The 17,346-nt window shown below is 39.9% G+C and overlaps 1 protein-coding gene across 8 annotated transcripts in view; it reads left to right on the forward strand.

Moving 5' to 3' along the window:
• The window catches only part of DOT1L (DOT1 like histone lysine methyltransferase), a 121,757-nt gene that overhangs the window by 25,601 nt on the left and 78,810 nt on the right, over nucleotides 1–17,346 (forward strand). For all 8 annotated transcript variants that reach the window (XM_027853066.1, XM_027853068.1, XM_027853071.1 and 5 more), the window contains one exon: nucleotides 10,029–10,103. In XM_027853066.1, coding sequence (XP_027708867.1) covers nucleotides 10,029–10,103 — 75 coding nt within the window. The remainder of the gene's footprint in view (nucleotides 1–10,028; nucleotides 10,104–17,346) is intronic.

The raw sequence follows: 17,346 nt of genomic DNA on the forward strand, positions 1-17,346 counted from the left end.
GGAGAATAGTGTTTCTTTTAAACAATCATGTTGGTTTCCATATTATCACTTTCTGTCAAAGGTCATGGACACAACAGAAAAAACACAGGCATCCCTCAGGAGACAATACTATGGCTATGTGATTATATTAAGCTTTGAGCTGTAGTTTTCTTGCTCTGTATGTTGTACCCACTAGATTTTAAAGGAGGCACAACAAATAATTGCCATCTGAAATAGGACACAACTCTGCCTGACTTATCAATATTGTTTCTGCTATATATTAACTTTTTTGGGAGGAGGGAAGGAATGTGTGTGTGTGGTGGTGGTGGTGTGGACTGTTTCCCTATCTCACTCAATCTGAAAATGCAATGGCCTTTGTGGCCCCAACTCCACTTCTGATTGGCATGGAAGCCTTTAGCTGCTCCATTTCTGACCTAGGTCTTTTCATCTGTTCTTAGGTAGCCTGCTTTCTGGGGCCCACCATATTGGTGTGGGCGTCTAATCAATTAAAGCCCTAGTACAGCTTATAACTCAGGTGGTCCACCATCTTTAGCCTCCTTAGTAGCAAGGATGCTGGGCATGTGTCCCATCATACCTCAACATTACCTTACTCTGTATGAGTTTGCGTTGTGTCTATGTACTGAATTGCTTTTGCTGAACAAAAAGATTGTATATGAAATTGTGCACTTGTGTTACATACAGCTTGGTTTTTTTTAAAGTACATGTTAAATTTCACAAGGTAGTATTAATCAACAAGCATTTCTCCTTCCGGCCCTGTGCCATATACACTGGCCGTACATATATAAGGAATGAAACAGTAGCCATTCTGAAGGAGATTATGTACTGTCAGGGAGACAAAGAATTGCTCTGTTTTTTCCCTTTCAATTCCTTGTCTGTGTTTTAAAATGTGTTATTTTTCTTTTTTTTCCCCCTGTATTAGTACTAACACCCCACTCCCCCAATAGAAGCCCTTTCTTATACACATTTGTTACAAGACAAGCTTCTATAATAAACATAATGAAGCCAAACAAAAGCGTTCTTGGACCATGTTTAAAAATGTGCTTCTTCCAGGTGAGAGGCAAGCTTTGTCATCCAACTTCCAGTCAGCAGTGGTTACTGTAGATCATTGCTCTATGTGTTGTGCTCATTTTCTTCTGTATCGCCTCATAAGTCTTTGCAACAGTATTCTTTTACATTCATGTACCATTTTGTTTAGTCTTTTCCTAATTAATGGGTACCCACTTTATTTCCAGTTCTTCACTACCACAGCAGATTCTGCTGTAGAGATTGTCCTTGACTACAGGTAGATGACCACTCTTGGTATTACTGGGTCAATGGAGTGATTTTTGTGAGTGTGGTTCTAAATTGCTTTCCAGAATTGTTTTCACACCTCCCTCAACTGGGGCTGCCTGTTAGTATGCCTGTCTGTGGCCTTGTTCAACAGTTGACATCTTCCTTGTTTGTCATCTGCACCTGTTTGATATGAGGTACTATTGATATGAAGTACAACCTCAGTTACTTAAATTTGTGTTTCTCTTATTAGTGATTTCGAGTATTGTTTCATATGGTTATTAATGATTGCATTTCTTTGAGAACTGGTTGTTTATATCCTTTTAGCACTTATTATGGGAGAATAGCTCTTGATATAAGGAAATCTATGGCAGTTATTTTTTTCTTTGTGATGCCACTGGGTTAAGTGACTTGTCCAGGGTCACGTAGCTAGTAAGAGTCAAGTGTCTGAGGTGAAATTTGACTTTAGGTCCTCCTGACTCCAGTGGTCGTGCTCTGTCCTCTGCACCACCTAGCCACCCCTCTTAATTACTCTTCTAATTCTTTGCAATGATGTTGCTTATTTGTAAAAGCTTTTCAATTTTTGTTTATCTACTAATAATCTCTATTCATTGTTCAGAATTCTCTCTTTTGCCATAGTTATTAGGAAAAGTACCTGTTAAAAAATTTTAAAAAATGACATGACTATATTTATGGCATGTATTTTGGAATTTTTGGTGATATATGGTTTTAAGAAATTGTTCTAAACCTAATTTCTCTCACACTGCTGTTATGATTGCTTATTGGCCTTGTTTATCTAATCTATTTGATTAAGCACCTTTTTATTTTTTAAGCACTACTAAATAGTTTTGGTTACTGCTTTGTATATAACTTGAGATGGCACATTTTCAGTTGCCTTGGTCTTTTTTGTTGGTCCTTCACTAATTTTTCATGCTAATAAATTAAAGGTGACCGTTAACTACAGTGTATCAAAGTAAAGCCTAGTAGCAAGGTGGCCTGCACAGAGAAGGGGATGTGGGCTTCAAGATGACCACTGTGCTGAATCTTCATGAAGGGAACGGCTTGTTTACTGCTTTGTGGCCTTGTTTCTTGCAGCTGGTGGCTCTGTAATGCTGTGTAGAGAAGAAATAAAACTGCACTTGGGAAGCATGGAGGTGGTTCACTCTGTCTTCTCTGCCAGCTCTTAACGTGCTGAATGTCTTTCTTACTGTTGCTAAATACCTTGTACTAGTGTCTTTTGGCCTACCAGAAATTGCAGACATTCTGTGGTCATGAATCCTCTGTTTTATTTAATCTACATACACATTTCTCTTGTTTGTGTAAATAGTAGCAGAGGGGAGTAGAACCCTTGCAGCCTACTTCAGTCTGATTCTCTGGAAGCTTGGATTGTATTGTGGGTTACAGTTGCAGGGCACCTTAATATATGTCACCCATTTTATCTTCTCCATAACACTGAGAAGTGTATATAGCACAGGTATTATGATTTCCCTTTTGTAGTAAACTGAGGCACATTAAATTTGATTGAACAAAAAGTTAATTACAGCTTTGTGCTGCTGGGTGGAAGCAAATCTTTGGCCTTAATGGTCGGTGTTTTTTTCCCCAATAAGTTGTGCTGAGTTTGGTCCAGTAATTTCCCCTTTTCCCTCATGTAAAACAAAGGTGTTGGATGAGTTTCCTTTGTTAAATAAGGACTGGACTGGTGATCTCAGTGGTACAAGGAACTCCCAGGTGAGGAAACTTTCTGTTATTGTGGACCAGAAATTTTGAGGCTTAGAGAGTTGCCTAGGACACTAAGAGAGGTAGGTTTTTGTCAAATAGTGAGTTCTTAACCCAAAAGCTGGAATCTCTGGGTTTATCAAACAAATTTCTGTAGTCCGTTTACTACTGTGTCTTGTATAGCTAACCTATAGCTAACCTGATCCAGCACTCTATTTCTTAGCCAGTACCAAATAATTTTGATGATTGCTGATATATAATATAGTTTTAGATCTGGTACAGCTAGGCCACCTTCCCTTGCATTTTTTTCTCATTAATTTCCTTGATATTATTGATCTTTTGTTCTTCCAGATGAGTTTTGTTATAATTTTTTCTAGCTCTATTAAAATAATTTTTTGGTAGTTTTGATATGGCACAATTAGTTTAGGTAGAACCGTCATTTTTATTATATTAGCTCAACCTACCCATAAGCAATTGTTATTTTTCCAATTGTTTAGATCTAACTTTGTGTGAAAAGTATTTTGTAATTGTGTTCATATAGCTCTTGGGTTTATCTTGGCAGGTAAACTCCCAAATATTTTATATTGTCTACAGTTATTTTGATATCTCTTGCTGCTGGGCTTTGTTGGTAATATATAGGAATACTGATGATTTATGTGGGCTTATTTTATATCCTGTAACTTTGTTAAAGTTGTTAATCATTTCAAATAGTTTTTTACTTGATTCTCTAGGATTCTCGAGTATACCATCATATCCTCTGCAGAGTGATAGTTTTATTGCTTCATTGTCTATTCTAATTCCTTCAATTTCTTTTTCTTATTGCTAAAGCTAACATTTCTAGCACAATATTTAATAATAGTGGGGATAATGGGCCTCCTTGTTTCACCTCTCATCTTGTTGGGAAAGCTTTTAGCTTATCCCCATTACATGTAATGCTTGCTGATGGTTTTAGTTAGATATTACTTATCATTTTAAAGAAAACTCCATTTATTCCTATGCTCTCTAGTGTTTTTACTTCGTCTGAAGCATAATATATTCTGCTCCAGCCTTTTACCTTTACTGTGTGTGTATTTCTCTGCTTAAAATGTGTTCCTTCTAAACAACATATTGTAGGATTCTGGTTTTAATCCACTCTGCTCTCCCCATGCATTTTATGGGAGACTTCATTCCATTCACATTCAGTTATGCTTACTGTGTATTTCCTTCTGTCCTTTTCCCCCCATTGTACTTTTCTCTCTCTTTTCACCCTGTCCCTCCTCACCAGTATTTTGCTTCTGATCACCATCTCCCTCAACTTGCCCTCCCTTCTGTCAGCCCCTCCTTCCCTTTTCTTTCCCTGTTCCCCTTCTATCTCTCTATAGGATAAGATAAATTTCTGTACTAAACTGAGTGTGTATGTTATTCCCTGAGCCAAATCCAATGAGAGTAAGGTTCAAATAATGCTCATCCCCTCTCTTCTTTCCCAGTACTGTAATAGGTCTTTTGCACTTCTTCATGTGATATAATTTACTCTATTTTGCTTTCCTCTTCTCCCAGTACAATCTTTTTTTTCATCCCTTAATTTTTTTTTCTATCATCACATCAGTCAACTAATACCCAGACCCCTCTGTCTGTGTGTACTCCTTCTAACTGCCCTAATAGAGATACAGTTCTCAAGAGTTAAAAGTATCATCTTCCTGTGTAGGAATGTAACCAGTTTAACCTTATTGAATAACATGCTTTTTTTTTTTCTTCCTGTTTACCTTTTTATGCTTTTCTTGAGTCTTGTATTTGAAGATCAAATTTTCTGTTCAGCTCTGGTCTTCTCATCAGGAAAGTTTGAAATTCCCCTATTTCATTGAATATCCATCTTTTCCCCTGAAAGATCATGCACAGTTTTGCTGAGTAGTTGACTCTTGCTTGTAATCTAAGCTCCCTTGTCTTCGAGAATACCACATTCCAAGCTCTCAGATCCTCTAATGTGGAAGCTGCTAAGTCCTGTGTAGTCCTGACTGTGGCTCCTTAATATCTGAATTGTTTCTTTCTGGCTGCTTAGAGTGTTTTCTCCTTGACTAGATAGTTGCATAATTTGGCTACAATTATTTCTTCAAAAAATTTTCATTTTGGGAGTCTTTCAAGAGGTGATTGGTGGATTCTTTCCATCACTGTTTTATCCTCCAGTTCTAGGATATCAGGGCAGTTTTCCTTTCTTGAAAGATGCTGTCCAGGCTCTTTATTGATCATGGTTTTCAGGTAGTCTAATCTTAAATTATCTCTCCTGGATCTGTTTTTAAGTCAGGTGTTTTTCCAGTGTGGTATTTTACGTTTTCTTCTATTTTTTCATTCTTTTGATTTTGTTTGACTGATTATTCATATTTTATAGTCATTAGCCTTCCATTTGCCCTATTTTGATTTTTAAGGAATTATTTTGTTAGTTAGCTTTTGTGCTTCCTTTACCATTTGGCCAATTCTACTTTTTTTTTTTTTTGGTAAGGCAGTCAGGGGTTAAGTGACTTGCCCAAGGTCACACAGCTAGTATGTGTCAGGTGTTTGGTCTGAGGCCGGATTTGAACTCAGGTCTTCCTGACTTCAGGGCTGGTGCTGTATCCACTGTACCACCTAGCTGCCCCCCAATTCTACTTTTTAAGGAGTTGTTTTCTTCAGTGGATTTTTTCCCCCCAATTTGGCCAATTTTATTTTTTTTATGGAGTTGTTTGCTTCAGTCAACTTTTGTCCTTCCTTTTCCAAGCTGTGACTTTCTCTTTTATAACTCTCATTTCTTTTCCGAATTTTTGTTCTACCTTTCTTATTTGATTTTTAAAATCCATTTTGAGCTCTTACAAGAAAGCTATTTGGTTTTGAGACCAATTCATCTTTCCCTTTGAGGCTTTGTATATAGGCATTTTGACATTATTGTCCTCTTGTGAATTTGTATTTTGATCTTCTCTCTCCCCATAGTAGCTTTCTGTGGTTCTGGGCTCTTTCTTGTTTTTTACTCATTTTTTTTAGCCCATTATGTGACTTAAAATGGAGCTCTGCTCCTGGAGCACAGGGGTCACTATCCTAAGCTTTTGGTGCTGGGGGCCAGGGGCCTGGTCACTGGCTTTCTGCGCTGGGGCCTTAGGTGCTGGCGGCTTGCCCAGTGTGCTGGGGCGGCCTGGCTAGTAGGGCCTGTTGTACTGGGAGGTTCCCAGGCTGGCAGTTTGCCTTCTGTGCTGGGGCTGGAGGCCTCACAGCTGGCCTGCTGTGCCAGAATCATAGGGCCTCAGTGGCTGCTCTGTGGTGTGGCTAAGAGCCTCCCCCTGGCTTGCCCACACATCATTTGCTCTAGCTTGTGCTTCCCTTTTTACCCTAGTGAGACAGATCTTTCCAGAAGTCCTTCTATGTTATCTTCAGATGGAAAAATTGTTCACTCTGTCATTTTGTAGGTTCTGTTACTCCAGAATCTGTTTAGAGTAGGGCTTCTTAAACTTTTTACACTTGTGACCCCGTATCGGGTCACGACCTACAGTTTAAGAAGGGCTGGTTTAGAGGCTGAGGGAAATTGGGGAGAGCTCAGACAACTTCTTGGCTTTTCTCCTCCATTTTGGCTGCCCTTTTGGTTAATTTCAATGTCTTCAAGATAATTTAAAAATTTTTAGTAGAAAAAAAATTTTCCAGATATTTATTTATGTTATTATTACAAAATATTTCCAAAACGTAATTTTTAATAAGTACACAGTGGGTTTGATTTGTTTAACTTCAGCTGTGAAAGATACATATGGTTACCTTTCTACCCTTTTCAGTATTGTGACAAGTTACAAGGCTGAACAAATCAAATAATCTTGTTTTTGGTTTTTTATTCCTGAGGACAATTCTAAGAATTTCTGCCCAGGTCAGAATTTTTAGCAAGTGAAACTGTTTTCTCTCTTTTCCCTTTATGTTGAATGAGATAGATGCAAAATATAAATGGTGTATACCAGGGGTGGGGAATCTGTAGCTTCAAGGCTACATGTGGCCCTCTAGGTCCTCAAGTTCAGCCCTTTGACTGAATCCAAACTTCACTGAACAAATCCCCTTAATAAAAGGATTTGTTCAGTAAAACTTGGACTTGGTCAAAAGGCCACACCCGAGGACATAGAAGGCCGCATGTGGCCTCTGAGGCTGTAGGTTCTCCATCCCTGGTATATACTTTGTTCGAAAAAGTACTTTGAACAAAGTGTGAAACCTGTGAGGATTTGTATGAACAGAACCATAAGAACAACTATATACATATGTGTGTATATATATATATATAGACGTAAGGGCTTTGATCAGTGGAATTACCAGTTACATCTGCAGATGAGGAGAATCATCTCTTGGCAGAGAGATTGTGAACAGAAGTGCTGAATGAGAAGTAGAAAGGTGTATATGCATATTCAGTCTTGGTCAGCGTGTAAATGTTTTGCTGGACTAGATTTCTTACACAGGAAGGCTTTTTGGGAAATGAAAAGCTATTTGGGGAAAGGGGAAAATAGTGATACCCCCTCAAAGGAAGAAAAGTATCAATAAAACTTTAGTTTCACAGAATAGTGGGGGAAGGTCAGAAGTTGCTATCTACAGTCATCAGTATTGGAAATACTGTGCTAAATTTACTACGTATTTAATCTGTATACTTATTTTCTGTTCCCTGCATGTGGAAATGTTTGTGTTTGTCAAGTTCATAGTAAAAGAAAATTTAAAAGGCTTATAGTGATATTGAAGGTTTAGAAGTCTTCATTGTATAGATTTTTTTTTTTTTTTTGGCCTTTTGGTGAGGCAATCAGGGTTAAGTGACTTACTTGCCCAGGGTCACACAGCTAGTAAGTGTCAGGTGTCTGAGGCCAGATTTGAACTCAGGTCCTCCTGACTCCAAGGCCAGACCTCTATCCACTGTGCCACCTAGTTGCCCCATGTAGATACTCTTAAGAACATTTTGTAAATTGCTGTGATATTTAATTTTTTTTGGCATCACATTTTACCATCATTCTACCAATATCTTGGGGCTTGCTTAAGAAATCATTAGGACTAGTAGCTGTTTTGAAATAATTATAGAAAACTTAAATTTGCGTGGGACAAAAAATTAACTATATCCTAGCAAATCAGGATTCTCATAGTTTAAAAAACTGACGTGTGCCCTGTCAACAAAATGGCATTTTTTTCCCCAAAAGTCTCAGCACTTTGATTTGATGTTTTAAAAGGGTAAACTCCTTTTATTAACTAATGAATTTTTTCTTTAGGCACATATATTTACTATTGTTTATCTTAAATAAGTGCTCCTTTCCAACTTACACCCACACTCTCTTAGAAAATATATTCTCCTGTTAACAGTTACTGTCTGTTAACAGAATGGAGAACTGTGTCTAACTTTCAGGGTGTGATGCTAAAATTGAGTGCTGTAACTGCCTCGAGCTTTGTTGCTGCTCCATGTCGTCTTAGAATTTACATTATTGTAGTCACGTCTCTCTTCATTTAATTCAGTATCCATCACTTCATAAGTTCCCCTATTTCTTAGAATTTTTTATATTTGCCATTACCATTGTTTTATTTCATTCGTATACCATGATTGGTTCAGCACTTCTCTATTCATTGGACACAAAATTATTTCCTGTCATTTATCACAAATGATGGCTGCTAGGAAGATTATTGTACATACCTATTCTCGCTTTCAATAATCTCCTTAGGATACAGGCCCAGTCCTTGAATCTCGGGCTAACGTTTCCTAAGAGCAAATATTGATTTGCCAACTTTCAGACACCTTCTAATGGATTCTTTGAGTGTGTTCAGTTTATCATAAAAGTAACTCATATTTGCACTGATAATTGATGTCATTAGGCGTGGTGCCTAAGATAACATGAACGTATTAGATTTTCTCTGGTTTTTCCTGACTTGGAGGTTGAAGGATTGCAAATGCTTTCTTAGCAGTCAGTGTCCTGCTCACTTGAGCCCTTGCCCTAAAGAAACAATACCTTTGCTTTTTTGCTGATAGAAAAGAAATGGAGCACATCACTTACACTGAATTAATTTCTACCATTTATTCCTTACTCTCCCCCTTCCTTGTGTAGCTCTGAGTCATCTTTATTTTCCTAATTATAGCTTTTTTAAGTCCCCTTCATTTTTTTAATCCTGTAATTCCTTTTGCTTGCCCTTGTTCCAGTCAGTGATTAGAGTAGGAGATTGGTATGTGTCTTACCTTATAATTTTCAAGTCCTCCTAATTAATTAGTTTTAGCCCTTTGGAAAAAGTTTTTCCCCCCACTGTCTTCCTGACCACCCCAATGCCTTGACACACAGTAATCCTTCAAATGTTGCATTGACAGACTTGTTACCTCTACTTAAGTGCCTTTATGATCTCATGGGAAATCAGTATATTTACCACTTCCTAATTATAACCCATTTAGGTTCTCTTATTGTGTGGAATGCTTGTTCTTATCTTTCCATTAACTGACTTTGAGCTTTGCTGGTTTCCAATAACCAGCCTAGCTAAGTAGAGTCTCATTACCTTCAATTTAGCTTTTAGGTGATTGTTCTTTTAGCTATAGCAACCCATGTGTCAAATTTGCTAAGCTACAAATAGTGTTATAGTAATGTAACATGAACACACTTATTTGGTCCAGAATGTCCATGCCAGTAATTCTTCAGGTACATATTTTAAATAGTTGTCATCCTCGTGTTTTTCCTTTGCTTTAAAATTTTATTACTTTTTTTTTCTTTTGGCTAGGCAATGGGGTTAAGTGACTTGCCCAGGGTCACACAGCTAGTACGCGTTACGTCTGAGGCCAGATTTGAACTCAGGTCCTCCTGACTCCAGGGCCGGTGCTCTATCCACTGCCCCACCTAGCTGCCCCAATAGTTTGTTCTCCAAAAGGAGAAAGAAGTGGGAAACAAAGCCAACCAAGCTTACCAACACAGCAGATCCTTATCTTCCTGTATCTTTGTCAGATGGGGCTTGGGCTGAGTTGTTAGGCACTTTGCTTGCTGTTCTTTCCTGAAATAATCAAAGCTTCCCTCCACAAGGCATGATGTATAATGTGTACTCTGCTCACTCTGGCTTCTTTTGTGCTTCAGATGGGTCTGCGAAGAAATACCGGATCTCAAGCTTGCCATGGAAAATTATGTTTTAATTGACTATGATACCAAAAGGTAAGCTGCATGATCTATGTTTTTCACTGCACTTTGAGGATGGGCTGAGTGCTTTGTGCCACAGCAGCCTGTAATGAGTTATCCATGGATGCTTCCAGGGCAGGGACAGCTCTCCTTACCTTCGCATCTCTGACATTCTTTGGGTAGGAGATGGGTAAAAGAAAGACTGGCAGAGGCGGACAGATTAAGGACATAATTGGAAATGACCTAGCGAGTGAGTAATTCTGTGGGAATTACTCACTCAGCAACAATAATCAGCATCTCCCAATGGCTGTTGGCCAGAGGTGGGGTTTGATCTGGCTCTGAGTCTTCTGGAAGCATTACCGCAGAAACCCCTTCTTAGAAGGAACTTCTCGAGTTGGGTAAGCAGCTGTTTTTGTGGGGCTGCTGTCACCAGCAGGTGCCAGAAAAACCTTAACCTGTGAGAACATTAACTTTTCACAACATGTCTAAAGTCCTTGATGATTGGACTTTTCTTCCAGCCACCCTCGGAGGAGGATCATAGGGTAATAATAAATGGCATATATGTAGTGCTCGTGAGCTTGCCAAGTACCTTATATTCATTACCTCCTGAGTCTCAGATACAACAACCCTGTGGGGAGGGTCCTCCAGATTTTAGTATCCACATGTTAGCGATGGGGAAACAGAGGCTCAGATGTTAAGAAGGGATGTGCCTGTGGTCCTGTGGTTAGTAAGTGTCATTGTCAGGTTTTCCTGACTCTTTTTTCCATATCTTGTCTTCCTTGCTGCTAGTTAAAATTGAGAGCTGGCAGGAACCTTTGAGAGATCACGTAAGTCCAGCTTTCTCTGACTGGTAAAAGGTTAGGCAGCTAATTCCCATAGAGGGAGTCACATACAGAAGATATAGGGCTCAGAGTCAGGAAGACTTTAGTTTCAGTTTGGCCTCGGGCACTTGCTAGCTCTCTGACCCTGTACAAGTCACTTAACCTGTTTGCCTTCATACACTGGAGAAGGAAATGGCAAATCCCTGCAGTGTAAACCCCATGGACAGTATTGACAGGTTCATGGGGTTACGAAGGGTCAGATCCAACTGAACATCAAGGATCAGAGCCATGTTTTATTTGGATCTAGGTTCTAAGGCTTGAAATCCATCAGAGCAAGTAGCAGTAGCCCCAGTCTATCTCGGAATATACCTCCAATGAGTAGCAGTAGCACAGGGTCTGGAACATAGTAAGGGCTTAATAAATGTATGGGCAGATAAGTGGTACAGTAGATGAAGTGCCAGGCCTGGATTCAGGAAGATCTGAATTCAAATCCAATTTGATGACAGTTGGAGTATGGTGACAGCTATTAAGTGGATAGAGCCAGGCCTCCTATTTATACAGTGAATTGCTCTGCAATGTTATTTGTGAGAACAAATCCCAAAATCTGGGGTTTTAGAAGGAAATTTATTTGGTCCAGAAGGGAGGTGTGATTTGTTTCCTGCAGGCTCTGGAAGGTTTATGTTATTAATGGGATTTAGACAATGGTACTTGCACAGGAACAGCACGGAAAGCAGTTAAGCAATTTTGCCAGAGGTCAGTTTGTAAAGCAAGGTAGATGGAGATGGATGTATGTAAATGTAAATATTCAGTAAACTTCGGGCAAAACCAAATATAAGGGGAACCCTAAACACAAGCGAGGATGGGCCCAAAATAAGACCTGGGTGTGGAAACCCAAAGCAAGAATGTTTTGGGTGAATCCAGGACCTGGAGGAGCCCAGAATTCATCTTACCTGTCCCTGACATTCCTGGAGAGTTACTGAGGTCATTCTGGATTTAAATAAGCTCTGGTTAGATTTAAACAGTATAACAATAAGTTTTCTGAACAATATAGTATATGGCATTTATTAATGCACAATATTCATGCCTATTCCTTGAACTAGCAGAAGGGTACTTTATTTGTGAAAGATGTACTTGACAAACAATTATTGTGAGCCTGCTGCCTCCAGGAAGCTTTGTGCTGAGGGAGATTCAAAGTTTATGGAAGAAATGACCTTCTGCCATGTTGAGTTCAGAGACAAACACTTAACTACAGCACACAGTATTATGTTGGTCAACAAACATTTATTTGTGAAGAGTGCTGACTGTGTGCTAGGCACACAGAGAGAAGAGAGCTCTGGTGTTTGGAAAGTGACTTTATCAGCTGAGCGGGTGGGGGTGGTACCGTGGGAGGTTCCACGAATAGCTTCTGTGGTGAGTAGCAGGGCAGCCTTGTTACAGTGTTTTTGTGAGACTTTTTTCCCCCTCTAGCCTCCTTTAGAATCAGATAAACAGAATTGGAGGGGCATGGTGGAAGTAGGCCATAGTTGGGGTTTGCTTAAAGTGTGATTGGTGAGATAAGATAGGGGAGGCAAAGTGTTTTTGAGTGTGCATTTTGAGAATTGGGAGAAAATGCTATGTCAAGTCTCAAGCTCATGATTGTTATCCATACATTACAGCTGCTGTGGAGAAGGACACTGGGAAGGGTTGGATGTAATGTTATAGCAGAGGGAAAATTATAATAGAGAATGAAAATGGGAGGGGACTGTCTCTGGAATGCCTTTCTGGAAGTTTTTATTTCTTGTTGTGAAGTAGAGAAGCAGATATTTGTTTCACCTGCTTCTGTGGTAGGTCTTAGCATGTGTGAAATTGATATGGGGGTTAGCTAAACAAAACCAGGAGTGCTTCATTGGCAAAGTGAGGTACTCTCGTGATGCCCTGGCTTACCCTAGAAGAGAGAGGCCAGTCTGATTCCATATCCAGGTTTCATTTGACGGTATTCTGGGCTCCCTTTCTCATCTTCTGAAGAGAAGTCTTAGTTTTCGGTTTGCTTCTTATGGCTACATCAAACCACTTGATAAATTTGCAGAGCTCTTCATTTTGTTCTTTTTATTAGTAAGATCAGTTTGCCATGAGACATTGGAATCTTTTCTTCTGTTGTTTCCTTCCTCTTTCCCCTTTATATTAAAATGACTCAATTGGAATTTTAAACATCATTTTCCCAGGACAAACCAATTTTGGAAATAGCCACCGGTTTCTGCCTTGAATTTAAACATTTTGGAAATTCAGATTTTGCCCTCCTCTATTTCGACCTACCTTTTGTTTAGAAATCCTAGTACCGAACTAGGCGGTTTACATTTTCATCACCTACTGACTGGAGAGCTGGCTTTGGATTGAATTCTAGCTTTTTATTATTTATTTGGCACTTTCAAGGTTGTAAAGCCCTTTGCAGAAAATTTTCTTTTTGTAACTTTACAAAAACCCTGTGTAGAAGGTGCTTTTTTGGTCGTCATTCCTTTGGCATGGAAGTCGAAGCAAAGCGGGGGGAGGGGGGGGCTGGGAAGAGGAGTGCCTTCTCGTGCCTCTTCTGTGGGGCCATGCTTGTCCACCTCAGTTTTGGGGCAGCTCTTTCATTTGCTTAGTTCAGGTCGTCCCGTGTGCCGTTTTCTTGGCTCTGCTTGCTTCAGTTTATTTAGACCGTTCCTTGCTTCTCTCTTTCCAATCGTAGTTTTTTGTAGTCTTTTGGTCTGTAAGCATTTATTGGTTGTTGTTCAGTTATGTCCAACTCTTCTCCCTTACCTCATTTGGAGTGGTTTTCTATGTCCTTCTCCAGCTCATTCTACAGATGAGGAAACTGAGGCAAACAGGCTTAAGTGACTTACCCAGGGTCACATAGCTAGTAAGTGTCCTAGGCTGGATTTGAATTCAAATCTTCCTGATTCCAGGCCTGACGCTTCATCTACTGCACCACCTATCTGCCCATGCATTTATTAAGCCCTAACTGTGTTCTAGACCCTGTGCTAAGCACTGAAGATACAAAGGAAGGCAGAAGACATCCTCTGCCCTCAAGGAGCTCACCATGTAATAGGGGAGACATCAAACAAATGAGTGTGTACCAACAAGCTACATACTGGATAAATAGGAAATAATGGGGAGAAGGCACTAGAATTAAGAGGGTTTGGGAAAGGTAGAAGATAGATTTTTAGATGGTATTTGAAGGAGATGAGGGAAGCTGGGAGATGGAGATGAGGAGAAAGAACATTCCAGGTATGAAGGACAGCCAAAGAAAATGCCTGGACTCTAGAGATTTTGAGAAATAGCAAGGAACCTATTGTCATTGGATTGGAGAGTTTGTAGGGGTTGGAGGTAGAGGGTATGAGGTGTAGGAGGTTATGAAACGCTTTAAACTCCAAACGAGAATTTTTTTATTTGATCCTGGAGGTGATAGGAGTGGACAGGCAGAGGGAGTTGAATATGGGGATAATGTGGTCAGACCTGTGCTTTAGGAATATCACTTTGGCAGCTGAATGCAGCGACCGCACTGCAGGAGCAGCAGGGGCAGAGGAAAGAAAGGGACACGGTCAAGATGATCCAACAGCTTGGAGACATGGGGGTGACGAGAAAGAATGAGGAGGTCAGGATGAATCCTAGGTTGTGAGCCTGAGGCCCTGGGAGGGAGGGTGAAGGGTATTACCCTCTATGATAATAGAGAAATTTGGAATTTTGGAAATTTGGAATAGAGGAGGGTTTAGGGGGAAAGATAATGAGTTCAGTTTTGGATGTGTTGAGTGTAAGATGTCAACTGGACAGCTAACGTAAGATGTCTAAAAGGCAGTTGGAGATGTGAGACTGGAGGTCGGCAGAGAGGGCATGTACTTTGTTTTCACTTCCTTGATACTGAAAAAAAAATGCTGCTATATACATTCTGGTACGTGTAGAGTGTTTTTTTTTTTGTTTTTTTTTTTAAATATCAGTGACTTCCTAGTATTTGCCTAACCATGGAATCTCTGGGTAAAAGGGCTTGGACAATTTAGCTACTTTATTTTCATAATTTCAAGTTGTTTAGTATACGAGTCTCTATTTGATAAGAACCTTTGGGAAAATTGGAAAACAGTCTGGCAGAAATTAGGCTTAGACCAGCAGCTTATACCATATTGTACAATAAATTAAAATAAATTCAAAGTAGATCTGTGACCTGAATATTTGAGATCATATTGTTTAAAATTAGAAGCAGATCATTTACCTTTCAAAAGTATTAACAGATTAAATCTTAACCAAATGAGGTAGGTATAGAAGCAACTCCAAAAGAAGTAAGTAGAATAATAATTGTTGTTTGTTTACTTGTGGCTGATTGTTTGTGACCCTGTTTGGGGTTTTCTTGGCAAAGATATTGGAGTTGTTTGTCATTTTGTTTGATAGATGAGGAAACTGAAGCAAACAGGATTAAGTGACTTGACCCAGGGTCACACAGGTAGTGTCTGAGGCTGGATTTGAACTTAGGAAGGTGAGTTTTCTTGACTCCAGGACCAGCACTCTGTCCATTGCACTATCTAGTTATTCAAAATAAAAATTGCCAGCCCTTAAAATGCTTTGCAAACTTTAAAGTGAACTCAGCAATAACAACAACCTGCATAAATCTGATATTTGAAGCCATAGAACATGTCAGGTGGAAAAGGAAAAGGAACCAAGATTTAGTCTTAGGAAAAAACCCCCCCTGAAAGAATGATAATAACAGCTAGCATGCAATAACTTACTTCATTTGATCCTCACACTGGGAGGTAGGTCCTGTTATTGTCGCCATTTTATACATGGAGAGGATTGAGGCAGATGGCAGCAGGGCCAGCTTTGAACTCTGGTCCTTTGCTGTCTCCACTGTGCCCCTGGCTGCCTTTATTAAAAGGATGCTTTTCAATGCTTTTCAGTGAAAAGCATCTGCACACAAAATGCACCCATGACAAGAGGGGAAGCAATTGAATATTTTTATAAAAAATCTTCCTATCAAATTTCTTAGATAAGGTTTGGTATCCCAAATAGACAACTACCAGATACACATAAGATCAAACGCCATCCTCTAGGAGAGAAGTGGTCAAAAGGATAGAAACACGTTCCCAAAGTAAGAGTTGCAGACTTTTAGTCCTGTGAAGGAATGGTCCAGGTCACTAATAATCAGTTACTCTTGAAGCTACTTGCCTCCTGCAGTGTGAAAGGCTGTTGGGGAGGGGGGAGGAGGTGCTGAACAAGGCTGGAGGCCAGTCTGCTTGTGTGTTGGATTTTGTTTTTTAGATGGGCCCCCGGACCTGTGATTTTTTTGTGTGGGCAAATCCCTCGAACTTAGTCTGTATTTTTTAAGCCTATGCCTCTTTTATAAGTTTTAGTTGGACAGTTGCCTGGGTGCCTGAGATGTGAAGTGACTTGCCTGTGGTCCCACAGCTAATTTGCTGAGTCAAATCCTGTGGGGCGAGGAATATGTAGTCATAGAGCTCAGTCATAGGGAGATAAGGCAGTAAGATTAACTTGAATGTGCAGTATTTTGTCATGTGTATCATAGAGGTGCAAAACCCAGTTTTCTATGAGGTCTGGGGCAGGCAGTTTGCTTTTGAGAAGAATGGTGGCTTGTATAGACTTGGGACCTACTTCTGACAATTACTTGGTGTGCCTAGGAGTATATTGCTCATCCTCTTCGGGCCTCTGTTTTCTTACCTGTAAAATGGAGACAGTACCTGTTGTGAAGAACACATTTTGTATTTTTGTTTGTCTGCCTCTTCGCAGTGCAAACTCCTTCTGGGTAGGGGTCATGTAATTTTCTTGGTTTTGTTTTTTGTATTTGTATCCTTAGCCCAGAACTTAGGTCTTGGCACACAGTAAGCACTTAATAAGGATTCCTTTAATGGAATTTGGAAAAATGAGTTTCTCTCTGGAATGACGATGCCTCCCCATGATTGGATGACCTGTGTCTGAGTCTGGTCCATCTCATGGAGGGATATCCCTGTGTCTTAGTGATGCAGCTGGTGCCAAGGTTCTGCTGAGCCAGATGCGGTAGCCTGTCTGCTCTGTGAGGGCTTGCTTGGAGCCGCCTCTTTTGGGGCAGCTGTTGTTCGTTAGCAGGGTTGGTTCTTTGCCAGATTGCATCTTTTACAAATTTACTGGAAACTAAACCTTGACCTTTAGTTGCCAGGAGAGGGAGAGATTCTTCATAACCAGAAGACCAAAAGTGACCCTTGTTAGGACCAAAGTTCCTATCAGAAAACCTAAGCCCACTTTGCCAGGACTGTTCATTATATGTCTGCTCTGTGGGGTAATAGGGAGAGGGCTGGATTTACAGGCCAGTCACCCAGTCATTTACTTAACTGTGCATATATCTGTGATACACTTTCTGGTAGAGTACACTTTCCTTTTGTCATTCTGTCTTCAGGGCCTGGCAGAGTGGTTTGCCCCATAGAAGTGTTTGACTGAATGTGGAATTGAATTGAACTTTACCAGCT

This window comes from Vombatus ursinus, unplaced genomic scaffold, assembly GCF_900497805.2.
Source record: "Vombatus ursinus unplaced genomic scaffold, bare-nosed wombat genome assembly UNPS02009918.1, whole genome shotgun sequence".
Taxonomy (NCBI): Eukaryota; Metazoa; Chordata; class Mammalia; order Diprotodontia; family Vombatidae; genus Vombatus; species Vombatus ursinus.